Source organism: Thalassophryne amazonica, chromosome 22 (assembly GCF_902500255.1).
Source record: "Thalassophryne amazonica chromosome 22, fThaAma1.1, whole genome shotgun sequence".
NCBI lineage: Eukaryota > Metazoa > Chordata > Actinopteri > Batrachoidiformes > Batrachoididae > Thalassophryne > Thalassophryne amazonica.
Window position 1 is genome coordinate 14465673 of NC_047124.1, and position 26924 is coordinate 14492596.

At 39.6% G+C, this 26924-nt stretch overlaps 3 protein-coding genes and 1 long non-coding RNA gene across 10 annotated transcripts in view; 3 read left to right on the forward strand and 1 right to left on the reverse strand.

Annotated features, from left to right (window-relative positions):
* The window catches only part of nav3 (neuron navigator 3), a 442110-nt gene extending 439639 nt beyond the window's left edge, over positions 1–2471 (forward strand). For all 5 annotated transcript variants that reach the window (XM_034162968.1, XM_034162969.1, XM_034162972.1 and 2 more), the window contains one exon: positions 1001–2471. In XM_034162968.1, the coding sequence (XP_034018859.1) occupies positions 1001–1120 (120 nt within the window). In that variant the 3' untranslated portion in view covers positions 1121–2471. The remainder of the gene's footprint in view (positions 1–1000) is intronic.
* A 1556-nt stretch (positions 2472–4027) lies between these two features.
* Positions 4028–5818, forward strand: LOC117503751. Its single transcript, XR_004558651.1, has 2 exons — positions 4028–5371; positions 5420–5818. It is a non-coding gene; the product is annotated as an uncharacterized LOC117503751 (long non-coding RNA).
* Positions 5819–13707: 7889 nt separating this feature from the next.
* The window catches only part of osgep (O-sialoglycoprotein endopeptidase), a 44088-nt gene continuing 30871 nt past the window's right edge, over positions 13708–26924 (reverse strand). For 2 of the 3 annotated variants that reach the window (XM_034162979.1, XM_034162978.1), the window contains one exon: positions 25941–26113. In XM_034162979.1, the coding sequence (XP_034018870.1) occupies positions 26074–26113 (40 nt within the window). In that variant the 3' untranslated portion in view covers positions 25941–26073. Of the gene's footprint in view, positions 14049–25940; positions 26114–26924 lie in introns of those variants that run through there. The other variant, XM_034162980.1, reaches the window with a different exon arrangement.
* si:ch211-214j24.10 (uncharacterized protein LOC558894 homolog) lies at positions 13978–25478 on the forward strand. Its single transcript, XM_034162982.1, has 4 exons — positions 13978–14120; positions 19050–19832; positions 19937–19969; positions 24718–25478. The coding sequence occupies exons 1-4, from the start codon at positions 14105–14107 to the stop codon at positions 24765–24767; spliced, it is 882 nt and encodes a 293-aa protein (XP_034018873.1). The 5' UTR covers positions 13978–14104; the 3' UTR covers positions 24768–25478.

Consider the following 26924-nt stretch of genomic DNA (forward strand, 5'->3'; position numbering starts at 1 on the left):
TGGAAAGCCGCGCGGAGGCTTCGCGCATAAAGACCGATTTGCTTTGGAAGCGAGACAAAGGAACACCTCCGTTTCGACATGTTTGGACATGTCCAGCTCTCCACAGTTTCTCTGATACTTACTGGACTGGTAAGCATTGAAAGCCGAGATAGACATGTCCAAACTTGTCCTCTGACACGCCGAAACGGAGGTGTTCCTTTGTCTCGCTTCCAAAGCAAATCGGTCTTTACGCGCAAAGCCTCTGCGCGGCTTTCCATGACAAAATATTTTGTTAAAAGTGAAATCTGCTGGAAAATGGCTGATGTCCAGCTCTTGTGATAACCAGAGAAAGAGCACACGACTGTCTCGTATCCAGAGCCATCCGTTTAGAAATGGTCCGGTGGCTTGTGCTGCGCCGAGCGTCCTTAAAGGGGTCCTTAAAGCTGTAGTTAAAGTCCTTATTCTCTGTGAAGCCCGTAAATTTTCACCGAAAGCCAGATAAATTTTTTGAATGGTTTCCAGGTGCCTTTCTCTAACAGCTTCTGAAAAAATTCTGATGGAAAAAAGTCCTTTTCATTCCGCCATTTCCAGACAATGAAAATCTGACGAGGGGGCGGGACCACTCCTTCCCAAGGCGTGCTCACAGGCGAATGATGTAACTGACAGGCGTGGAAAAACTCACGCATACGCACGAGGGTTCAAGCATGTCTGACGTAAAAACATATGAATGAAATCCATATAGTTTTTGAAAAAAATAAAAAGGACCGTTCACTTTATTGACAGACCTCGTAGCAATAAGAAATATACTCAAAACCTGGATTAATCTTTTCAGTCACATAGCACTACTATTATTCTGAACACTACTGTATATATATATATATATATATATATATATAGATAGACAGATAGATAGATAGATAGATTTGGTATATAATTGCGTAATTAAAAATCTCTATATTTTAGCCTTCTGTGTTTTCGATCCTACGTTTCTGCAGCATTGAGCCGTTTGCTTTGCTTACAGATGAACATGCTGCTACGGCTGCAGGAGGCAGCTAACTACTCGAGCACGCAAAGCTGTGACAGCGACAGCACCAGTCACCATGACGACCAACTGGACTCCTCTCTGGAGTCGGCGTTGTGAGGCTGAGCGCCGTGACGGGACACACTGCATCCTTGGAACGCTGGACACAAACAGAAAACCCCAGTACTGCACAGATCTATATAACATATGAAAAGTTTTATTGTCCATTTAAGGGGATTAAAAAAACTATTTTTACATAATTATTAATGGTGCAATATTAAAAACAAATTATTCTATGTTTAAAAGGGCAGTTCCTAAATGGCATCCTCTGGTCAGAAGGATGAAAAAACTCAATTTGGATCATTTACATTTAACGGACTTAACATGATGTTTTTGTTGTTGTTTTTTGTTTGTTTGTTTTGTTGTTTTGTATGGATACATAACATTTTAGAATACATCATATATGTGTGAAGGCAGAACATGTCCGAAACGCAACAGTTGCCCCTCTGAAGTTAATTTGAAATCACACTTAGTGCTCAGCCATCGTGAGGCGCTGTTCTCACAACAACTTTCACCTCGGAGTGTCAATCTCTGAATCACAAAAAAAAGAGAAAAGTGAAGAGTTTTGACATAAGTGCCCCCCCCCCCCCCCCCCCCCAATCTCTCCTGTATCTTAAGATGTTTACAGCGGGGGTCAGGTTCTGTTGTATTTTTCTTGTTTACAGAGGTGCTTCTCACACAGACACACACACTCATGCACTTACATACAGGCAGCAGGAGATGCGAGGAGGTTTGATCCCCCGTGTGACCAACCATCCAGCCTGCCGTCGTGACTTTGAGCAAGGGGGGAGACCGAGCTATGGCCGAGCCTGACCTTTGGCACCATACAGAGGGAGGCCAGCAAGCCGCAGAGTGTTTACAGGTGCTAGAGTGCCATCTGGTGGTCAGAAAGCTGGAGCTTGTTGTGTCTTTGTTCACAATTTGGCTGTTAAAGAGGACTTTCACCCATAAATTTAATGCATTTGTGTGTTTCTGTGACAAAATGTCCTCGTGGTGGCGCTCTCCTGCCCTAAACCTCCGCGATGTTAGACACTGCCATGCCGCTCGCTCACCTGCATGCTAGCAACAAGCACAACGAATGTGCGGTGTCTGTGTGCCACATTATTACTGTGAAGAAAAGTGGTCAAGTGCCAATATTTCCCTTTGATTTACTGCCAAATGTACATATGACACATACCCACAGACAGACAGTCCGCCCCAGTGTAAAGCTGATCGTTGCTCCGAGCGCCGTCCTTGAACCACCGCACTCCTCAGCCAGTTTTCAGTCAGAATTCACAAGTAGAGCTTGAGGCATCGCTGAATGTCTGCACACCCCTGGGTAAATTAACACATGTTTTTACTTTTGTCACCTCAAAAAAAAAAAAAATCAGGCTTGTTATATAATTTTTAATTCTGGTCTTTAATCAGTGGCAGCTCCACAGATATTTTCCTTGGGTAGGCTATATAGAACTATGATTATGTGCTAGTGTGGCAAGTGCCTGCTGCATACAATATTATGTCTATATTATTATTATTATTATTATTATTATACACACATACAATATACAACACAAACTGACAAAAGGAACCCTTGGCTAAAAACCATAATATTTGCCCTTCTGAAAGACACTATTGCAAATGTATAAAATTTGAGAAACCTTACAGGCAGAATAACAGAAAACTGCACAGTTAAGGACAAATGATGGAGATTCTCCGTCACGCACTTGTCAGTTTCAGCAGGTTCTGGTTTTTAGTCAAATGTAGCACAGAAATGCTCCATTCTTTTTACATCAGCATACTGAAACAATCTGAATAATGTGAAAATTATACACATTTTGTGTATTGTGAGTGGCGTGAACATGCACATTGGATCCATATGTATGTAGTGCACAGACAATATTTCGTGTGCCATGGAGAATGGGGGCTCTATAGGACAAGGTAAGTCAAAGAATGTAAGAAACCAAAAAAAAAAAAAAAATCAAATGGGAAATGTGAGGTTTTGATGGTGCAATTAAATATATATATATATATATATATATATACTATATGAGCCTGATTTTATGTCCTAAAACATGCAATCTACCCAGGGGAGCTTCAGATTTTGCATGCATCTGTAATAATTGTGACTAACCTTAGACTGTAAATAAAGATGCAATGCCACCGCATCTTACTGAATAAACTGCAAAAGATTCTTCTGCATATTGATTCCTACAGTTTTTCACAGCACAACTCTCCATATGATTAAACTTTTTCTTAAAAAAAGATTCAACCACTACCTTTAAACTTAGAAATAATGTCATGGATCAGACTACGGTTTCACATTATCTCAGTTGTACTTGGCCACTTTGTGATAAAAATGTCTGATCCACACAACTTTGAATAAAAAGATAATTTTTTTGCAAAAAACTAAATAAGCCAATAATAATAATAGATCTTTCGGTCAATTATGTCATGCTATTATATTCCACTACTATATTCTAATATATTAAATTTAGACAACTATATCACTGATTCACATGGAGATGATGTGTACTAGGACCTATACTGCAACCAACCACTTGGGGGAGATAGATACATTTTGGCTTCACTTTTCTGCAATCTTTACATACAGTCAAACTAAATGATGTAAATCTTTTGATGAGATTTTTGGGTTCTTCTGCCTGTCACATATGAGTCAGAACATCAACCGACTGATCAGTGAACAGTAATCACTAATTAATCGATCTACATCGAGCCTTTGTTGTGTAAGCTAACTCTTTCTGTTTGATTCCGGTTTGACAGCAGCTGTTTGATACCTTATTTTGACACAATCTTACCACGTCCTTGCAAGTACTATAAAAAGCATCAAAGGTATTTTCAAACATAACTTTACTAGATGAGCGCTAAATAACGGAACATTGACATTGGTGCTGTCTCACTGCCTTAATGTGTAAAAGCTTGGGATGTGTCCTGCGCTCCCGTTGGCACAGTGGGAAGATGAGATGTCAGTGTAGGACAGTAATAGGTGATGAAATTACATCTTTTGTGCAGAGATGAAATTTTTGGTGGAATTACTGGATTTCCAGATGTGGAGCGTACAGTTATTTGACTTTGCAATGCTGATATGGTATGTTAGCTATATTGAAGAAAATGCTGATTTCGGTTAGCCTGAGCACATGGTCATGCTAAACATGGTTGATGCTAATAGTTAGCATTTAGCATGATCACGTATAGTGCTAACTGCAGTTAGTGTTTTCTCTTATATGGCCCGTTAATAGCCAGAAGTGCTGTTTTATTGTAGCACTGCCCGGTTTAAATAATGGAACACTCCACATCCTTACATCCCGTAATCATCCAAAAACTTTTATCTTTGTTTTTTTTTTGTTGTTTTTTTCTTGCTGCTTATTTTGTTCCTTGCTTATTTTTTGACAGAAAAAAAAATCACAAGCATGTATGGTTTGTGCCATATTTTAAACTGACCAATGTTGTAAAAGTATAAAAAGAAGCATTGAGATTTTTTTTTATGTTAGCATTTTTCGCCCAGTTGACCTGGGCTCACTTGAAATTACAGGAGCACAACCAAACTGTTTGGGTTTTCTAGCCTGATGAGCATGTTTTAAGCTTTTTAACTGGATGCATTGAAAAAGAGACCTTTATCTTTATGTATGCGTGTATCGGACGGAAGCCATGTGGAATTCTGATTGTCCTCTTTTTGTTTCATGAGTGGGTTTTTGTTTTGCACACTTGAGAGCGGGGGTTGGGGGGTGAGTTGTAAATACTTAAGTCTTGCACAATGACTCAAAGATGCATTCTGCCCTGTGGATGTTAAACAATATGCTTAACCCACTGAGTAAATTATTGTACTTTTAAAAAGAAAAAAGAAATGCAAACAGTCAACACGCTGTTGGGTGTGTGTCTTGTGGTGATTTTGCCTATGCAGGAGGCATCTGGTGTACAATATGAAGCTCTGCTATTTAACTCGTTATATTTCCACTAAAATTGCTGAGAACAAAAACAGGCACTTTTCCAGTATCCCCCCCCACCTCCACATCCGGCCGTAATCTCCTCATCCGCTCTGTTTTGTTTTAGGGATGCCTTTCACTCCCTGTATGAGCTTGCTTTGGGCTTGATGGCTGTTGGAGGCACAGAAGCTGACCTGACACACCGTACTGTAAACAGCCAACAGGTGCTACTGGTCAAACAAACTCCATCAAAGGCCAAGAATTCACATTGTCACCACCTCAGGACAATCTTACCTACAATTCTATCTGTGTTTAGTGTCGCACGTGTCTCTGCAGCCAAGCCTCTTAGAGCTGGTGCATATTTCCAGACAGCTACTACATCTGTAAGGGCGTGTAGGTGCATGCTAAGGAGGAGGAGGAGTTGATACCATGGCAATAGGTCAGTTCTCACTTTCCATGTACGTATCAAACCTGACCTTAGGTTTCCCACAATCCAGAGTAACATACGTTGCTTTGCCCCTCTTCCAGCTTCATTGCACTCCAGTTGTAGGCCGTTATTTCCTGAGGGAGCTGAACCTTGATACAGTCAACAAGCGTACATCACATGGTGACAACAATGGACTCACAGTTACTAATCAGTTGAAACTGCAGCATTTACTCAGCTTTGAGAAACAGTTTTCTTCTTTTTGGGTGAAACATTTGTCCTTAAATGTTTTATATTTTGTACATTTGTATGTAACATATCATGTAAATAGACAGAGACAGTGATTTAATTCATCTGGAGGATTTTGTAGTCTTTGTAAAGCCCCAATAAATGGTATTTGGTGTCACACAGGCATGACTTAGTCTTTTCTTTTTAATTTGAAGATCCACTCCATTTTTTAAAAATGGTAGTAACACCAGGGATGTTTAATTATCACTATACACCGTGAATGTCCACAGTTTGTCAATGTTTTTGCTTTATTCTTCCCTTAAGTCTGAGTTTACTGCATCACAAATTAAACAAGCCAGTTGCAGGAAAGGTGGGTGGAGCTTATTCAAATACAAACGTCTAAGTGATCTTGAGTGATTTTGCTGATTGTTGTAATCATAAGGTTTTAGTTTTGTTTTGTTTTTTTAAATGATGAAACTCATAAAAATGAATTTCAGATTTTCACATTTGGAAAAGAAGTTACCGTATATTCCGGACTGTATACATCACACCAAATTGTAATTTATTTTTGAAAGATATATTTCACAAGAATTCAAAGAAAAACATTTTTTTTACAATCTGGAAAGACTATTCAGTTCCATAGTAGCCAAAATAACAGGATAAATATCTTTAATGTTGTGCTTATAGTTTCCACTGTACCGAAAATGTACCTAACTGTGATTTTTGGTATGTGTAGCCAACCCTTTTTTTTTTTCTTTTTCTTTTTTGATATACAAGTTGCACTGGAGAAAAAAGTCACAGGACCTCCCAAACTAGTGTGTGTGTGTGTGTGTGTGTGTATATATATATATATATATATATATATATATATATATATATATATATATATATATATATAACGTGTTTTATTGTCCAAGAAATACAGCACATGAAAACTAGAGGAAATAATTGTAGAATATTTAAATATTTTAGTGAACAAAAAAACCTTTGTGGGGAAGAATACGAACTTTATTTTTTCATGTTTTTCTTTATTCTTATACTCTCGCTGACTTCGTTAAATTAATGCCTCAGTAATTACAGAACGAATTTATGATAAAATGCTTAAATAAAAAGATTGGTTGAAGTTACTTATGGGCCATAAAATTAATTCACTAAAAACACTATTTGGGGGGGTGCTGAATGAAAATCAATAAAATAGTATTTTTAAAAATTGTTGCAGCGTTACTTTTGATTTAGGTTGCTTTAATTAGCAGGAACTCTGTCCAAAATGAAGGCAATTGAAGCTGGTTGGAAAATTAAAAATATACATTTCCACATATTTGACTAAATACAGAAATAAATCAAAGTCAGCTTTTTAAGGCTTCGTTTACTATGATCATTTGGTTTGCGGGTTATTTTATTTATTTATTTGATTCTTTTTTTGGGGGGGGGGCTTGCAAACTCTGCCGTCGTCATTATTTCCGAAACATGCTTCAGGGCTTCAGTACGTGAAGCAAAAATGGCGCCCACTCCGACTACTTTTACGGGAGCTGTCGGCGTTAAAAACTTTGACAGCAAAGCAGCTCCGCTTTCTCTCCCCAAACACTCCTATTGGTTCGACTTTTGGGTGTTCGTGGTGTTTGACATCGCGTTGTTCCTGGTCGTTTATTTCATTGTGCCGTAATAAGGTGAGTGTGACTCAGTGTTCGTGCTTCACAGGGCGGCTAAGGAAACCAGCTAGCATGGCTAAGGCTCAGTTATTAAAGATTTTGGACGTCATTGTGGTGTGTCTCTGACAGAATGGTGTTTAAGTGAAACTCCTCAAAACCAAGAAGCTCATATCTAAAGCACATAATTCGAACCGCTAACGACTCTTAACTGCTCCTGTTGGAGCTTGTTCAAATATTTAATACAGTGCGCGTGACGAGATACAGCACGGCACAGCCAGTGTTGCCAGATAACTGAAGGCAAACAAGATGCAGTGAAAGGAAATTCTTATTCATGGAATTAAAAAAAAAAAAACTTTTTTTGATCATTTTATACAGTTGTGTAACTTTATTTTTGTTTTTAACCATCCATATTATGGAAAGGATTTTCTTTGGTACCCCTATAATTTGTTGCTATTCAGATAAAGGATCCACAATCTTATGTTGCCAATGTGGGGGGAAAATGTGGGAACTTCTGGATCACTTGGGGCTACAGCAGCTGGTTGCAAGAATGCCATTTCATGACTTTATTCAAATGTAGCACACACCTGTGGTTACAAGTCCAAACAAAAATATTTTTATTGATATTCGGGTCACTTATGGGTGGGTCAGTGAAAGTCATTTTTAGCCTGTTGCAACTAATATGATACCATGGAGACACACGCACCCCAAATTACTATTAGTGTGGCTTTTGCATTAATTTAATATATTATTCTAATGCTGTCAGCACTTGCAACAGACCCCTGTGTGCTTGGAGAGTGGAGACTGTGCAGGAGAACTTCAAAGAAATAAGAATTCATAGAAAACTACAGTGTAGGGAGTATTTGAAGAGGTTGGTCAAGATGACAGCAGCACTGCTTATTTTATGTTCACTAATTTCAGTGCTATTTTGCAGGTTGAGTAACTGTCTTAATATTCAGAGTTGTGGTTAGGTTTAATTAAAACAGTAGGTGTGCGCACATTGTCCTAAAAATTTTGATATGCTCGTAAAGTTCCTGACTGTTAGAACTTGATTTAAAGTAGCTGTACAGTTGTTTGGACAAATAAGGAGGCATATTTTACTTATTCATTAATTTTCTGTTGCTTGTCTGGTTCCAGGTTGCAGTGACAGTAGAACCACTACCTTAGCCCACACTTTTTATCCTCTGTCATTTTACTTAATTACCAGCAATTCAGCAGGCTAAGATTCCATTAAATGTACAGTTCAGAGAATGTGTACAGATGTTTTTAACCTGAAGAAAATGTTATTTTGGCTGCTAAAGTGTCCCTTCTCTTCAACAGATGCACCACACTGAGAAAAGGTGTTTGTTTTGTGGACTGAAGGCTGAAGACATGGCGGGTTGTTCTTTCCCTGCTCTCTGGAACACTTACCTCACTCTAAGTGAAATTAACTCTTAATTATTGGATATCAAATGAGATTCTAACACTCGCGATGTCAGCCTGTAAGCTTTGTCCATGTGCCACCTGCAGCTTCTGCAACAGCGCTCCTTCATATGACCTTTTGCCTTTTGAAGTGGATGGATTCAGTTTGATGGCAACAGCTGTAGTATTATCCAAAAAGGGCCATGCCGTCTTCAGGAGGTGTGAAACTTACTTGCGCATCACTAAAAATGTGAAGTGTTACTCCTGCAAATGAAGCATGTTTACTCAGTGTTTTTATGAGCCTGACGTGGAGCTTATTGTTTTTGTTTTTCCTCCTTTTTATTAAGGGGTGATTCTTAGACTACGGGCACTTGTGTCCTTTGATCATATTGTATGAAAAACAGGAAAAAAAAAAGGGGAAATTTCACACTTTTATAGTTATCTTTACAATGAAAGTGTTTTAAGAAATTTGTTCAAGTAGTCTATGATGACTTTTTCACCTTTTTTCAGCATCATTATATGCAAATATTGCCGTTTTGTGCTTGTCCCACATCCAGACTTTTGATCGTCAATGATAAAAATGAACGGTAAAAAACGTTTTTTCTAATGTTTTAAAATATCTCTGAATAAAATATCAGTAAAATAATCAAAACATAATTGGGGTATTCAATGTCATACAACTGTTGTGATTTTTTTTTTTAAACAAAATGTAGTTGTCCCACACTATTGCTGTAATTTCCACCACAACACTGTAATGTCCCTTTAAACAGTTTGTATGAAAGATTGTTTGGGTAGTTTCTATGGAGATAAAGTGACATCAGAGCACATGTATATAGCGCCAAATCACAACAGTTGCCCCAAGGTGCTTTATATTGTAAGGCAATGGTGTGGTGGAAATTACATTTACAAGGCCAATAGTGCCCGTAGTTAAAGAATCACCCTAAGGTGTTCTGCTTTTGGTCTTTGTCCACTGACCTGAACAACAGTAATGGCTCCATACCCCAGTTCAAGACTTCCTTCTGAAACAAAGAACAGTATATTTAATGAATAATTTCACTGTGTTCCCATCTGAAGCATTTGCACATAGAAAATGACAGAAATAAAATGTTTTAACTCCCTGCTTAATAGTGACAGGTGATGTCTGATGATTTGATGTCTGTAATATTTATATGTACAAACATTCCAGATTTGCCTTATGTAAAGACATACTTTTGTGTGTAGCTTCAGTTTAGCAGAAAACTGTTTGTAGTTATGTGATTTAAATTTGACGCCTCAGGAATAAACAATACAGTATGAAAACAGATTTTTTTTTTTTCTCTCAATATGCAGGTATCAGCTCAGTTCAGGATGTAATTTTGAGCTATTAATGACACAAGGTTTTAAATTAAAATATCTTTATGTCAAAAACATTTTGAAAGCAAATCTACCTTTGGGTACAAATAAAGTGACCTTGAGCGCAAAGAGGTGCAGTAACTTTCAGGAACAAATATATATATCTATCATATAAATTAAACAGTGGTTTTGTGTTAAAAGCTTTTACGAGTATTTTCTGTGAACTCGTTGCCATCACAAGAATTAAACTTGGCTGTGTAAGTCCATGTGGTGTTCCAGAGTTACCGCCAATATTCACCAGCTCTGAGTTGCACCTACTGGAGGGTGGGAATTTAACCACTTTGTGATCATCAGTGGTGAGCTCTGAGATGTACTTTTTCGGGGTGTGCTGCTTAACTTCCTTTGGTGCCCTTCTGAGGGACTCTTCCAGAAGTCGACCCGGGTTGACATTGAATATCTGCAGGATTCACCCCTCTGATGTGGGCGATGGTGGCCTCGTTGGTTGCTGAAGCAAACTGATACCCCCTGATGACACCTTTCTTTTGGTACATGTAACATGGTTACATCAGCCATATGCAGCTCCTCTGGGGAGTCCAGAACAGACTGAACTCAGGGTGCACTTTTGGAGGTCAAGTCTGTGTCCACTGACCGAGCAGGTGGTTCCTTTGGGTAGAGGTCAGGTGACAGTCACTGATCTTTAATAATCTGTGGGTTCTCAGTGATCTAACCAGGCTTCTGTGCCTGAAAATGATTTATATCATAATTCTGACTTGTCTGAAAATGATTATTTCATACTTACTTGCGGCTGCAGTCTCGTGAATTACTGGCTCATAATAAACCGTTAAAATAATAAAATCGTCACCAAGTTTCCTACCAGAACTGATGACACCGGGACATCCCGTGACGGCACAGCCCACGCATTTTTGTGTCGCTTCCGGGTTTCGAATTGAAACCTTTTACCGAAACACGTGTCACATAACGGTTCATGGCGCAAAGCTTTAAGTGAACACTGTGGACATCTAGTGGTCAAAGATGTAAATGACAATAAAATGTGATAACAAATAATCTGGTCACGTTTGCTTGAAGAGTTTTACATCAACCAACCAACATTCCAAAGTGGAATGGTAGTTTGTTTTATTTATTTTTATATTGAAAAGTTGTGTCAATCATGTAATGGTTTATTGGTCGTTTTTTTAACTGAAATATGGACATGTAATATTTAAAATGTATGCATTTTAATCTAATTTGTACGAGTTGTATCACCTTTTCTCCTTTAAAAATTCTAATTAATCAGAACAACATATATTTGCAGTATATAGTTTTATATTTTGATTTCATGGAACTTGTCCATTAAACACAACTTTTAATACGGTATTATCACTAAAAAAGTAAAGTCCCTTCAGTTGCTCCCTTGTTTGCACTCAGGGTCACCACAGCAAATCCAAGGTGGATCTGCATGTTGATTTGGCACATGTTTTACACCGGATGCCCTTCCTGACGCAACTCCACATTACATGGAGAAATGTGGCAAGGGTGGGATTTGAACCCGGAGCCTTCTTTTAGTAAACAATGTGAGAACTATTTTTCAGGGTTGCTGCGAGCACAGCACTGTGCACACTGTTAAAGTGTAGCTTCTGTGTAAAGGTCAGGTGTGGGTAGGTATGTGTGGAAAACAAAGTACTTTATGGCTAAGTTTAAAAAAAAAGGTGTGACTTTAATTACTTAATTGCAAATTAACTTCACCAGTGTTTTGTGTTTTTTTTTTTTTTTTTTAGTGGGGGGGGGGGCGCTAGCAAAGCCGAGCAGAAATCTACCCGGACGTGACGTCACAAACAGTGGAAAAGCTTTGCACTTTATGGTGCTTTGTGCTATGACGTCATAAAGGCTGTGCAGCAGAGCACATACAGCAGTTGGCGTCTTCCTTTCCTGGAGAGCAGACACACAAGAACAGGACAGTTTTAAAGGAGGAGCAGTATAATTTTGTCACCTTTTGTAAATGTAAGTATTTTTTCTTTACACGTTTTGCTGCAGAAAAGTGATTTTTCCTGTTGTGGAATCAGTTAAAGTTTGTCTTATCAAACCATTTACAGCCACTGAGAGCAGAAAAAAAATGGATCAGGGGGACACCACCAGTGCTGATGAAGTGCACCTAAGATCTGACCACCACCAGGATGTTGACTCTCAGAACGAGCCCTTCGAGATCCTCACGGGACATCTGATGGAGATCGAGAGGAAAGAGGAGGAGGAGGAGGAGGAAGGTGCAGCCATGAAGGAGAGAGAGGAGGCGTTGATGGCAGCTCAGAGAGCTGGAAGAGCACGGATTGAACATCTGATATCCGAGATGGAAAATGAGATGGTGGAAAAGGACACTCAGATAGAAAAGCTGGAGAAACTGGCAGACGAGCTTCAGCAGAAAGCTGAAGCTGAATGCAAAAAGAGGAGGTGGTGCAGGTGTAAAGTTCTGCTGATGTCTGGAGGCTCCATCCTGGTTGGACTTGTTCTGGGCTTCGTGGGACCCCTCATGTTTCTCAATGAGATGATTTCTGAGGGTTCAGCCCCATATTGTGGTTTTTATTAATGATGAGTAAGGATAATAATCTAAATAAATAAAAAAGGATCAAAGCTACCATGAGTCGACTTCTTTAAAAAATGAGTGTGTGATTATGAATTCAAACCATCAATATATCCAGAAAAAGAAAATACTGCACAATAAAAATCACCAGTGTTAAATTAACACTGACAATGCACATGTGGTCCCACTCTGGGTCAGAATAGGACCATATGTACACTGTCAGTGTTAATTTAACACTGGTGATTTTGCTGTGTGTGTGAATAATATGTGGGACTTTGCCACAATGTTATATTGCTGCTGTTTGTGAAACACATCTTTTCCCTTTGCTGCAAAGAACCTGGAAAAACATGAAACAGAAGACAAGATGAAAAAAGAAAAAAGATTACACTTCCCATATAAAACTTTTATTTTCCTGTTTGTTTTGTCCTGTTTTCCTCAGATTTCAAAATTCCAAAAATTAATTATTTTTTTTAAGGGGGGGGGGGGGTGTAATTAGGTTCATTAAAGAAAAGATGAAACGAGATTTGACATTTATTTTGGCAATAAAATTACATATTACATATTGTCAATTGAGCTGTTGTCGTTACACCTCTACTTTGAGGAATCATCAGCTGGACAGACTGTTTAAATGAATGTTTTACTTGTCTTTTTCTTTTAATTCTATATGGACTTCATTTGTCTGTTTCAAATAAAGAATGAATACAGCTTCGAAAAGGATACTTATTTCTGTTGTGGTTCTCGTGGATTTTTTTTAAGTCACAGACATACAATGATAAATCAGTAATTAAAAGTACACCACTCAACAAAAAATATACATAAACAATATTTTGAGACATAATTCAAGATAAAGCAAAGGAAGGAAATCCTAGTAAATATTACAACTACATAAACTTTTTTAGAGTAAAAGTCTCAATTCTGGTAAATAAAAATCATCTGATCAAACTTTAAGAATAGTCATAGACATATAAGGATAAATCAGTAATTAAAAGTACACCACTCGACAAAAAATATACATAAACAATATTTTGAGACATAATTCAAGATAAAGCAAAGGAAGGAAATCCTAGTAAATATTACAACTACATAAACTTTTTTAGAGTAAAAGTCTCAATTCTGGTAAATAAAAATCATCTGATCAAACTTTAAGAATAGTCATAGACATATAAGGATAAATCAGTAATTAAAAGTACACCACTCGACAAAAAATATACATAAACAATATTTTGAGACATAATTTAAGATAAAGCAAAGGAAGGAAATCCTAGTAAATATTACAACTACATACATTTTTTTTAGAGTAAAAGTCACAATTCTGGTAAATAAAAATCATCTGATCAAATTAAGAATATCCTCGTTGCCCTTTTGAAGTGTCGACACAGAGATTCGGCGGTGTTCGGCACATGAGCCGAAGCTCCGGTACGGAACACTTCCACTGGCCGCACTCATCCGGCGAGCAGACTCAGCGCTGTAAACAAAAGTTATTCAACGGTTTATCTTCAGCAACATACGCAACTGAAAGACATGCATATCAAAACAGGTATGTTTACACGACTTTTCGGCATATCCCACCGAAATTCACAACTTTTTACAGGTATTTGTGTTTATATATCTTTGCCTTGCTTAGGGCGTTAGCATTTGTGCTAACTGAGAGTTAGCCTACTTGCCGATTTGAATGAAGGGGGTTACGAAACTTTGGCTGCGGCTAACAGTACGCTAGCTAGCTAGCTAACTAGTTTGTAGAAAGGGTGTAAAAGTTGAGGGGTAATCTCGACGACGACTCCAATTGTCGAGTTGAATTAAATTTATTGTCGCTAATTATGGCCAAGTAAGGCTTCGGTGTTTTATTCGGCGGGCCGTGACGTTGCTAAATAAAGTTGGCTAACACCGGCGCTGACGCGGAGCTTTTGCCGTTTTGCTAATTAGCTGCTAGCATAGAATGGGTTCAATCACAGCGTGTTCCTGAGGCTCCAGAGCTGCTGGTAACTGCTACTCATACTCATCAGCACACAGGCCAGAGGATCAAGCTACAAAATGTAATCCTTTCTGAATGAACATAATCACAGCATCAAGCGTTTATTGAGTACATCCAACGTGATAATGATGTTTTTAGTCTCCTTTCCCGAGGATATCGAGGAAAAAAGCAAGGCAGCTCGTGGCAGAACATCTCCTGTTGGCTTTGAGAAGCACTTGTAAACTCTTATCAGTGTGACCAACTAGTTCACAAATACTCCACACTTCATATATTTTAATGAACGCCAACATTTTGTAACACTTCCGTGTAAGAAATTGGTGACTATTTTCATTGTATGGTGGGAATGGTCTGTGAGACTATTTTCACCATGTGTATTAGTCAGTGAGACTATAACAAATGTTTGTGAGCAACCACTAATTATTACTGTATGTTTCTACCACATAGTCTTACAGTCAAGAATACTTTGATGTTGTTTTGCTAAACGGGACGATAAATAACATGCGACATGTCCTTTAAACTGACTTTCAGTCGAAAGGTCTTTACAGTATTATGAACCGAAACAATAATGTATAGTGGAATTCAAATCCCAAAAGTGAAGTCATTCATGTGCACAACACTGCCCATCAACAGAACAGCTAAGTGCACCATTGTTCTTAGCATTTTAAGCGTTAAGGTGCACTGACACTTGCATGACTTTAATCCACGTACTCTGCTGTGCATGACAGTAAACTCGTCTCAAACTCGCAAAGAAAATTTTGGAATGATCATAATCTTCATCTTGCATTAATTACATTAACGTCACATGAACATTACACAAGCAATTCAAAAACACTACGTGTGATTACCGCATCAGAAAGCAGCTCATCTAATCGATTGTAGCGAGATGTTAAATCTATCATGAACATACTTTTACAGCTGCTCACAAGAATGGATGAACATGTAACTGTTTTACCAGGCCATTACAATATAAACATGACAAATAATTACTTTTTTAGACCGTTCCAAATGTGATCTCCACCTCATTAAGCGCACAAGGGGGGGAGCAGCAGCTGCAACAGTCCTCTGTGATTCCAGAAGCAATTAGAGGCATTTTCAACAGCCAACTTGGAAAGAAAATGATTAATCCACTACAAAATAATTATTTTATATACACAGCGTCCAGCGCACAACGCGTGGCATCCAGTGGAACAAAGCATGGCGTCCAGGTGGGAACACAGCGGGTGGGATCATCACAATGAAGTGCGTGCAAGTGTCAGGGCACCTTGGACTGTCAACAGTATTTGTAACAAATTATGTCTGATGTTTCAGCATGTGCTACGCTGTTAGACATGGAAGCTTGGTAAAGAAACTTCACTGAGTTGAGGTGCAGTAAGTGACTGAAATCTTTTCCTGATTCGTACAAAATTCCAACACAAATGCAGTTGGGACCTGATGAACTGACTTGAGTTTGAAATTCAGACAAATCTACACAAGAAATGGGACCGGTCCAATCCCGGATCGGTATCGAAACTCGATACCAACGTAATTTGCGTATCGGAAAATACCGATCCAACCCGCAACATTTTCCGATACCGAAGAAGAGCCACTGTGAATCCTCTCAACTGCTGTTTGCTGTCTGCTTGTTTGTTGCTGAGCGGGAGGAAGGGAGGGGGAGGTTTTCTGAAGCCAGGCTGTTTGAGAGAGTTCTCTTCCACAGTGTTCTTGCTGCGGTTAGCGGCAAATGTGGTTCAAATTGTCTGTTCGTCGAACACGGTTTTTCCGAAAAATTAACTGACTTGTTGCTGAAAATGTGTGCTGAAAAGTTAGTCGCTTCACTGTCCTGAGGCTGTAAAACGCCAGCTCAGCGTGCAGCTGAGGAGGAGAAGCCGGACAGAGATTCTGTCCACTGAAATGAAAAAAAGTCTCCATTAAAATCCTGCGTGTGAGCATTGATGATGAAACATTTATTTTACAGTTGAAAGGCTTCGTGTTTCCAAAAAGTTCAAAGTTGGTGCAGCACGAAAACTGCTGTTTTTGAGAGGAAGAAAAGAGTGAGACAGGGGGAGAGGAAGAGCGAGAGACACAGAAAGGTAGAGAGAGAGTGCGTGCTGTCTTTTCTCTTTAAGTCTATAAAAATAAGGCTATAAAAGTCTATATAAAAAAAAAAATAAAAGTACTTAATTCTTTCACCAAAACATCAAATCTAGGCTTTCATCTTAAATACACCTTCTGGCAAATTGTAGCTCAACTTTCAGGTCTCCTTTTTAAGAAAATCCTCATACAATCAACAATAATGATAATAATAATATTAAAGTAAACAGTAAACAGAGCTCTGGTATTAGATCGGAAAAGTATTGGTATCGGCAGATACCCAAATTTGGGTATCCGGATCGGAAGTGGAAAAATTGTGGATCGGTGCATCTCTAATGTACACATTTTTTCTTGAGTTAATCTTTTTCCAGCCCAACAGCGATGAGAAATTACAAAAACATGATCCACTGATTGGGAGGCACAGTGGTTTACTGGTTAACACTATTGCATCACAGCAGGAACCACTTCTAAAGAGATGCATGTTAGGCGATTTGGAAGCATCATCTGAAAATTTATTCCAGGAATAGGGCAGACTTCCATATCAGTAAGTTTTTTTTTGTTTGTTTTTTCTTTTCTTTTTTGTTTTGTTTTTTTGTTTGTTTGTTTTGTTTTTGGTTTGTTTGTTTGAAGTTGAACTGCAAAACATTGAAGACTCTTAAGTGCCACTGTCTGTGCAGAGACAGTTACTCTCCCACAAAAGTAATGTAAGTGGAATTTTAGACACATCGGCCAAGCAGCTTATGGTTAGTTGTTAGCAGGATTGTAGGAAAACTACTTGCAAATTTTTCTTTAACATAGTGGTTGTTTAGTGGTTACACATTGCTGGTTCAGTAATGTTATTTGCCCATGAGATGCTCCTATTAGTCAGTGATCAATATTTCATGGTGGTTCCATCAAGTCACAGCACTGTGACCCCAGCTGTTGGACTCCACCCCTTCTCCCTAGATTGTCTTAGCAGAGTTGAGCTTATATTCTGATTGATGTGAAAAGTGAGGCTTAGTGCTTCAACTTTATATAGTAGTAGTTGTATGAAGCACGCAGTGTTTTTCCCCGTGCAGATTGGTTTCAAAATGACAACCTGAGCTCCCGTACTCTGGGGAAACTGCTGAGCTAAAGTTGGAAAGATATTGGATATTCAACACACATTCATGTGGCTGGGTAGGAGGCACTGAAGTAGGTGTTGGAGACGGCCTCTTCGGTAGAAGGCAACAGAAGACTCCTTAAAGACGTTTCCTCTGAATATTTTGTGACCAGTGATGTCGGCTCCAGTCTTTCCTGAAATTATGGTGTCTGTGGGGAAACACTGGAGGCCGCATACTCTACTGTTGCCACTTTCTAAATGCGGTTGAATCAGCTGCTGTAAACTCATAGGAAGCTTCCAAAGTGCTGGTTGGGTTTATACTGACCAATAAGAACATCTGGTGGTTAAGTAAGTTGCAGAATGAGCTCAATCTGCTGCTTAAATGCTCACTTCTCTTGATGAAACCAGATTGGGTGCAGGCCACAGAGGTTTTGACAAAATTTTAGCTTTGTGGTGATGAAACTGGCAGATTCTAGTCTTTGGGTATTTTTTTTCTTTCGTTGTGCTCGTGTGATTCCCCCCCGTGTATATTTACTTACTGGTATAATTGATAGAGAACACTGGAGTGTGGGAAAACCAGTTAACTTATATTTTTGAGCTCATAAAACTGTTGTAACGATCTGATTTTTACCTCTGTTCAGCACTCTAGTCACTATGTTGTTCAGCCACAAGGAAACAAGTTTTTGGAGAAAGTGAGTTTTGTGTCTGGCTCTGTGCACTTGCTGTTCTTGGCATTTACCTCTAATAGGTAATCATTTTATCTGTTTATTTGTAAATTGTCAGCTCAACAATGGTGTAGAACATGACTGGTTGATTGATATGGGTTTTCCAATGAACAGTATTGATTTTTCAGAGGACAAGCAGGTCAGTGGCTGATGCATAATGCAATTTTTTTAACTCATTTCATTGCATGCGATATGAGATACAAAATAGCTGTACCTTAATGACCATTTATTTAACATTGCTGTTGCCTGCATCACTTCTATTCAAGTCTTAAATTGTATAATCTTACATCCAGCATTGATGAATTTCCCCACTGTTTCAAAACACTTCCCAGTGTTTTAAGGCACCTGCTGCCATGTTATATCCCAAAAGGCATTTGATTGGCTGCTCGAGTAATTGATCCACCAATAGAGATTGTGCTCAGAAACTGTTAGCAAAAATCAAGAAACTATTGAAACTCTAAACACTGAGGCTGACAAGCTGAGGACTAAGATTTAAAATCTCTGTGTGGATGTTTTGCCACATTACGTCTGAGAACACAGTAACGAGTATCGACAACAAAGATAGGAGTTTGTAGTCTGTTTGTTTGATTTTTAAGAACACTTAAACTTCTCTTTCAGGTACGTGGGAGTCCAACAGCGCAGGGTGTGAGTCGGACACCTTTTGCGATCTCGTGTCTGCCACCAACTCTGAGCCTCACATTCGTAACCGCCGCTTATCCCCCGGCTCAGGCAACTGTAGAGGTGGTGGAGGCGGAGGCTGCATCTCTGGAGGTGACCAGCAGCGCCAACAGCTTTCCCCTGAAAGCGACCCGATGGAGTCCCCTCTCACAAACACCTACAACCACCGCAGGGAAAAAGAACGTAAGGGTCAGCAGCACAAAAGCCGCAGCCTCCGCAGGGACAGCCAGAAGGGGGTTCACAGATCACACGATCGAAGCCAGAAGGTGAACCAAAAAGAACGGTGGCCGGAGGACAGTCTGTCACTACTCAAGCTCCCGCCTGCCTTCCCAGTGCAGGACAGCCCTGCCAAGCTGCAACCTGCCGTCAGCTACGCCTCCAAGGTGAAGGCGGGGGCACCGTGTGGAGCCCTGGATGATGACCGCCCTGCCATTGGTGACCTGCTGCAGAACCAGTGGGGTCTCAGTTTCATCAGCGAAGTCAGGACGCCCACAGAGAGTTCAGGCCTTCATCCCTCAGCCACAGCATCTCCACCTCAGCCCACAGACATCAACCAGTCACCGGACCTGCAGATCAATCACACAACCCAGCCTCGTGAGGACACGCCCACTCCAGCTCCTACTTTCACTTCCCCCGTCACATGTCCGGAGGTGGACGAGGGTAATGGGAAGCTGCTGCTTAGTTGTCGCCATCTAGTTGAAGCTTTGAACTATCACTGTCGAGGTAAGAGCATCCACGAGCACTGCAGGTATGCCGTGTGCTGTTAGAACACTTTCATTTCTGAAAACTGACATGCAGTGCTAAAGTTGTGGCTGTTTCTTCCACAGAATGGAACGGACTCTGCAACAAACAGAAAAAAGGTACGACAACTCACAGCATGCTGTCAACTGGTTGGTCAATTACTTTTTCTTTTGCACTTAGCTTGGAAAACAAATTTTTGAGTTGGGTGTCATGAATGAGTATTTCAGGCAGCTTTAAATTAGGGGTCTACAGGTTATTGGCATTTTTGTGAATATCTATATCGGCCATTGATAGCAGCCAATACATTTATTTTTCTCAGCGCTCGATGTAGCGATTTGCTGGTTGCCAAGTTCCACCTTCATGTATTCCTTTTTAACAAGACGTCGCCATTCGGCAACTTTAGCGTTCCACACTGTGTGCCACAGCAGTGCAATGCTCTCTCCATTGAACACCTCAAAGCTTTGTCTCTCTTCCGCTGCAGGTATCTGAGTTTTAGTTGTCACCGAAAGAAAAAAACTTTACCTTCGTTAAATAATCCAGAGCTCCTCCTGTGTCTGTAGCTGCTGTTACATTCAGAAATTAACAGTATATTTTACAGAATAAAGGTTTCGTGTTTCCAAAAACAGCCATGAAGAGAAAAGAGAGTTGCTGATCCTGGCTTTGAGATAAACAGGGAGAGGGGTGAGAGTAGTAGGGGGGTTCACTCATTTTCACAAAACAAGTTTTCGTGGAACTGTTTAAAACTGCACAAATTGTTCACAAGTGATCATTTGTGTGAACAGCTGACTTTAGCGCTAAATGCTCATTAAAGCAGCTAACGATCATAAAGGATCTTCAGCATACAGCTTAAAGTAATTAGAAACATGAAAGTGTGGAAAAACTGATTGAGAAAGCGTTTTATCCTTTAAAAAAACAGGTTTGACAATAAAAATAAGTCCAGGTTCAGCTCTTGTTCAAATAAGACTATTATTAAAGGGGTTATATTGTTAAAAATAAATAAATACATTCAAAAAAGCAATCCCAGTCAAAAATGTTGAAGGGAAAAAACTTAATATGTGAATACGAGGTCTGTCAATAAAGCAACGGTCCTTTTTATTTTTTTCAAAAACTATATGGATTTCATTCATATGTTTTTACGTCAGACATGCTTGAACCCTCGTGCGCATGCGTGAGTTTTTCCACGCCTGTCGGTGACGTCATTCGCCTGTGAGCACTCCTTGTGGGAGGAGTCGTCCAGCCCCTCGTCGGAATTCCTTTGTCTGAGAAGTTGCTGAGAGACTGGCGCGTTGTTTGATCAAAATTTTTTCTAAACCTGTGAGACACATCGAAGTGGACACGGTTCGAAAAATTAAACTGGTTTTCAGTGAAAATTTTAACGGCTGATGAGAGATTTTGAGGTGATTCTGTCGCTTTAAGGACTTCCCACGGTGCGAGATGTCGCCAGCCTGTTTCAAGCTGAAAACCTCCACATTTCAGGCTCTATTGATCCAGGACGTCGTGAGAGAACAGAAGTTTCAGAAGAAGTCGGTTTCAGCATTTTATCCGGATATTCCACTGTTAAAGGAGATTTTTTTTAATGAAAGACGTGCGGACGGGTCCGCGTGTCGGGACGCAGCCGACGCGGTGCGGCGGCACAGGAAAAACACCTCCGTGTTGATAACCATTTGTAAAATCCAGGTGGCTTTTGATGGCTTTCAGTGGAGTGAGTATATGAGAAATTGTTTAACAGCAGGACATGTTCCAACTTGTCCTTAAGGCTTTCAACAGAGGTGTTTTTCCTGTGGCGGAGCGTCGCATCGGCTGCGAGCCGACGCGCGGACCCGTCCGCACGTCTTTCATTAAAAAAATCTCCTTTAACAGTGGAATATCCGGATAAAATGCTGAAACCGACTTCTTCTGAAACTTCTGTTCTCTCACGACGTCCTGGATCAATAGAGCCTGAAATGTGGAGGTTTTCAGCTTGAAACAGGCTGGCGACATCTCGCACCGTGGGAAGTCCTTAAAGCGACAGTATCACCTCAAAATCTCTCATCAGCCGTTAAAATTTTCACCGAAAATCAGCATAATTTTTCGAACCGTGTCCACTTCGATGTGCCTCACAGGTTTAGAAAAAATTTTGATCAAACAAAGCGCCAGTCTCTCAGCAACTTCTCAGACAAAGGAATTCCGACGAGGGGCTGGACGACTCCTCCCACAAGGAGTGCTCACAGGCGAATGACGTCACCGACAGGCGTAGAAAAACTCACGCATGCGCACGAGGGTTCAAGCATGTCTGACGTAAAAACATATGAATGAAATCCATATAGTTTTTGAAAAAAATAAAAAGGACCTATACTTTATTGACAGACCTCGTATTGTATTTTGTATCATGGATTTTTGCTCAAATCTGCCAAAACTTCCCGCCCCATCACAATGTATTTCCATTAAAAACCCCTCACATATACTGGACAGAGCAGTCTGGACGTTCGCAGTGAGAGGTACGAAATGAAGTTCAGCACTGACAGTCGATTCGAGGAAAGTGGGTACCATATTTCCTTGATTAAAAACCTGGGCGTTTATTTTTTCAAACTGTGCTCAGACCTGGCACCTAAATGAGGCAGAAGGTCTGCCTGCGAGGACTGTGATTGGTCAATTTTCCGCCCTCAATTCTTCCTCTCACATCATATTTTAATAGTTTTTCAATCATGGATCAAATACAGGAACAATTGACAGAAAAGTCCGCAAATACAGTAGTGTTCAGAATAATAGTAGTGCTATGTGACTAAAAAGATTAATCCAGGTTTTGAGTATATTTCTTACTGTTACATGGGAAACAAGGTACCAGTAGATTCAGTAGATTCTCACAAATCCAACAAGACCAAGCATTCATGATATGCACTCTTACGGCTATGAAATTGGGCTATTAGTAAAAAAAAGAAAAAGAAAAGGGGGGTGTTCACAATAATAGTAGCATCTGCTGTTGATGCTACAAACTCAAAACTATTATGTTCAAACTGCTTTTTTAGCAATCCTGTGAATCACTAAGCTAGTATTTAGTTGTATAACCACAGTTTTTCATGATTTCTTCACATCTGCGAGGCATTAATTTTGTTGGTTTGGAACCAAGATTTTGCTGGTTACTAGTGTGCTTGGGGTCATTTGTTGAAACACCCATTTCAAGGGCATGTCCTCTTCAGCATAAGGCAACATGACCTCTTCAAGTATTTTGATATATCCAAACTGATCCATGATACCTGGTATGCGATATATAGGCCCAACACCATAGTAGGAGAAACATGCCCATATCATGATGCTTGCACCACCATGCTTCACTGTCTTCACTGTGAACTGTGGCTTGAATTCAGAGTTTGGGGGTCGTCTCACAAACTGTCTGTGGCCCTTGGACCCAAAAAGAACAATTTTACTCTCATCAGTTCACAAAATATTCCTCCATTTCTCTTTAGGCCAGTTGATGTGTTCTTTGGCAGATTGTAACCTCTTCTGCACATCTTTTATTTAACAGAGGGACTTTGTGAGGGATTCTTGCAAATAAATTAGCTTCACACAGGCATCTTCTAACTGTCACAGCACTTACAGGTAACTCCAGACTGTCTTTGATCATCCTGGAGCTGATCAATGGGTGAGCCTTTACCATTCTAGTTATTCTTCTATCCATTTTGATGGTTGATTTCCGTTTTCTTCCACGCGTCTCTGCTTTTTTTGTCCATTTTAAAGCATTGGAGATCATTGTAGATGAACAGCCTATAATTTTTTGCACCTGCGTATGTTTTCTCCTCTCCAATCAACTTTTTAATCAAACTGCGCTGTTCTTCTGAACAGTGTCTTGAACGTCCCATTTTCCTCAGGCTTTCAGAGAAAAGCATGTTCAACAGGTGCTGGCTTCATCCTTAAATAGGGGACACCTGATTCACACCTGTTTGTTCCACAGAATTGACTGATTCACTGACTGAATGCCACACTATTATTGTGAACACCCCCTTTTACACTTTTTTTTTTTTTTTTTTTTTTTTTACTAATAGCCCAATTTCATAGCCTTAAGAGTGTGCATATCATGAATGCTTGGTCTTGTTGGATTTGTGAGAATCTACTGGTACCTTGTTTCCCATGTAACAATAAGAAATATACTCAAAACCTGGATTAATCTTTTTAGTCACATAGCACTACTATTATTCTGAACACTACTGTATGGCCAACTTTACAACACGGAGTCAGAAAAACACACTCAAATGACCCGCAATTCATGGAGGAAAATTGCACGTACCATCCCGTTGGTTTGGAGGTTGATTAGAAGTGGAGTTCATTGAGGGACAAATTGATCCAAAAAAGCCACTGTTGCTGCGATAAATTGCAATAAGATGCCTGCCACCAACATGACAGAGAACTTTAAAAGGGTCACACGCACGCTGTCATTGCATAGCCAAAGAGTTACGGAGCTGTAGCAGCATAAATCCGGCTTTAGGATTTTAAGGTACCTCTCCGCAGTGGACTTAAGGAAAAAAAAAAAAGAGTGACTTGACCAAATGTAATCTTCTTAATGCAGATAATGCTCAGTGCTTATTTAAGGCAGGGGTTTATTTTTTCAGATAAAGTTTTGACCCGGTCTTTAAATGAGGCAGGTCCTGACTCAAGGTCAGGCGTATAATCAAGGAAATGCATAAGCCTAATTGGTGCTGGGGACCCCCTGTAGATAGTTCAGCACCTCCTGGCTATAACTACATAAATTGCTGCATACAACTGATTTTGTCTGTTTTATACGGTCCATTTTATTTTGATTATAACTGACAGAATTCACTGGTCCACCTGATTCCATCATATGTGAATTTTACTGTAGTTGTCTGTTTCATAATCTGTGATTTTTATCTTTCAGATCCAAAAAGAGTCATTTGGTATAAGGACGCCCAGGAGCACCCAGCTTAAGTGTGACACCCAAAGCATATGCAAACACAGCAACACGCCTACATGCACGCACACACATGCACACACTGCACTCAGGATGTCTTCACACAAAGCCACACAGACACTTTGGACTAACTCCTTTGAGATCTTACAGCAGTGGACTTTTTTAAACGCCTTACAGAAGCCTGCCTTAATTAGATATTTCTCATCACCTCAAATTTTAACTTTCAATTGTAAACTTTTTTAAACAATCTCTGAAGAGCTGTAAATGAATTTTTCCCTCTGAAAGTCGCAGTTTTATTGAAACTTTCTTTGCGCTCTGTAAAGCAAGCGGTAATCAAGCACTTTGTTTAAAAAAAAAAAACAAACAAAAAACTAAATCTGGTGTTAATGTTTATCACCAGTGATTGTCTCCCCCCCCTCCCATCTCTCTGTTAAAGTGTTGTGCCTGCTTTAATTTTACTGTCTGCAGAGATGTGTATCGGTTTAGAGGAGGGTGCAGTCAGATGCACAGTACAGGTCTCATTTACCCTGTCACATCTTAATGTTTTCTTTTGCTTTTAGCGCTCATTTTCCTAATCAGGTGAATGTCACTCAGCAATCCATAAGGGATGTCACCGTGTTATGTATTTTTTTGTTTGTTTTTTGAAGAATAAACTTTATTGAATTAAATTTACACTGGAGGAGGAATGTAAGTGAACAGTATTGCTTAATAAAAAGGAACAAACTTGACATGTCTGAGCTTTATTCCCTTTGTGTTTGGGTTTATTGCAGTAAAAAGATACATATTCTAAGGAGAGGGTTTTTTATGTTTGATTTTTTTTCCACTGGCAAATGGTTGTCTGGTTGTGCACAGCTTGTCATACATTAATGCAAATTAAATGACTGTAACAGATCTGAACGTCTTACATTGAAAGTGTTTGTTTACCTGTTGTCTGGATACAACTGTAAGAAAACTGTCCTCACATACAGGATGGGAACTCTTTAACATGGAGTCAAAAGACTGAAAACATTGTAACAGTTCTGTAAGTGCCTGATCAATATGGTAAACAAGCTGTGCTACAGAAATATACTTACATATAAATAAAATCCAGCTAAAGACAATAGTGTCCTTTCACCTTCAGCTGTCTAATTTCCAGACACCACTTTTACTTCTGAGGTCAATTAACTGGTTTTCATAAATAAATGACATGATTTTTGGCAAATGCAGTAAGATTTCATAGTACACTTGGCAAGTAAAAGAAAATTCAAAAACTGATCTTGAGTCTTTTGAAACCAGAAGTCCCATTATAACAGACCTGCTGCAGCACTCGACATCACGGCTCGCTCAATCTCTCCACGTCACCTCCACCTCATCTGTCCTGTACCTACAACACAACAAACGCCCATGAAGGAGTCTAACAGTAGTACCATGAGTCTCATTTTGGAAAACTTTGTCTTCTGTAGTACATGAAATCATATGGGTTATAATTTATGTAGTCAGGCCCACATGTAACATGCTTTGAGAGTGGCTCCCCCCCCCCCCTTTCCATTTTTTTTCTGTAAACACCATCAGGTTGCGCAGACTTTCAGCTTAATGGAATGCAGAGGAGGCATTGGATACAAGAAAACAACTCTAGTTGTCTCCTGTTTGCTTTCTGGTAATCATCCATAGCTGAAACTTCAATTCTTACAATAAAGATATCTCTCCTCTTCAACCGCTCATCGGATAGGGGTCGTGGGGGCAACAGCTCCGGTGGGTGATCCCAAACTTCACTTTCCCGGGCCACATTAATCAGCTCTGACTGGGGGATACCGAGGTGTTTCCAGGCCAGTGTGGTGATATAATCTCTCCACCGAACCCTGGATTTACCCTGGTGTCTCCTTCCAGGTGGATGTGCCTGGAAAACCTCCCTAGGGAGGCATGCAGGAGGCATCCTTAGAAGATGCCCATGTTGCACTGTGAATACTTTGTTCAATTACTTATGATCTCAGAAAATAGAGGGAATATGTATTAAAATGTCTAATTACTAAATTGTTTATGCAATATTTTTCATAACCTCCTTGAGTTAAAGCTTTAAGTCTGCATTACAACCATGCCTTTTTCAACTGCAATGTGGAGGTAAAACTTCAAAAGCTATCCTAATACTTCTGGGCCTGATTATACCTCATACCTATTCACAAGTGTAACTCGACAAA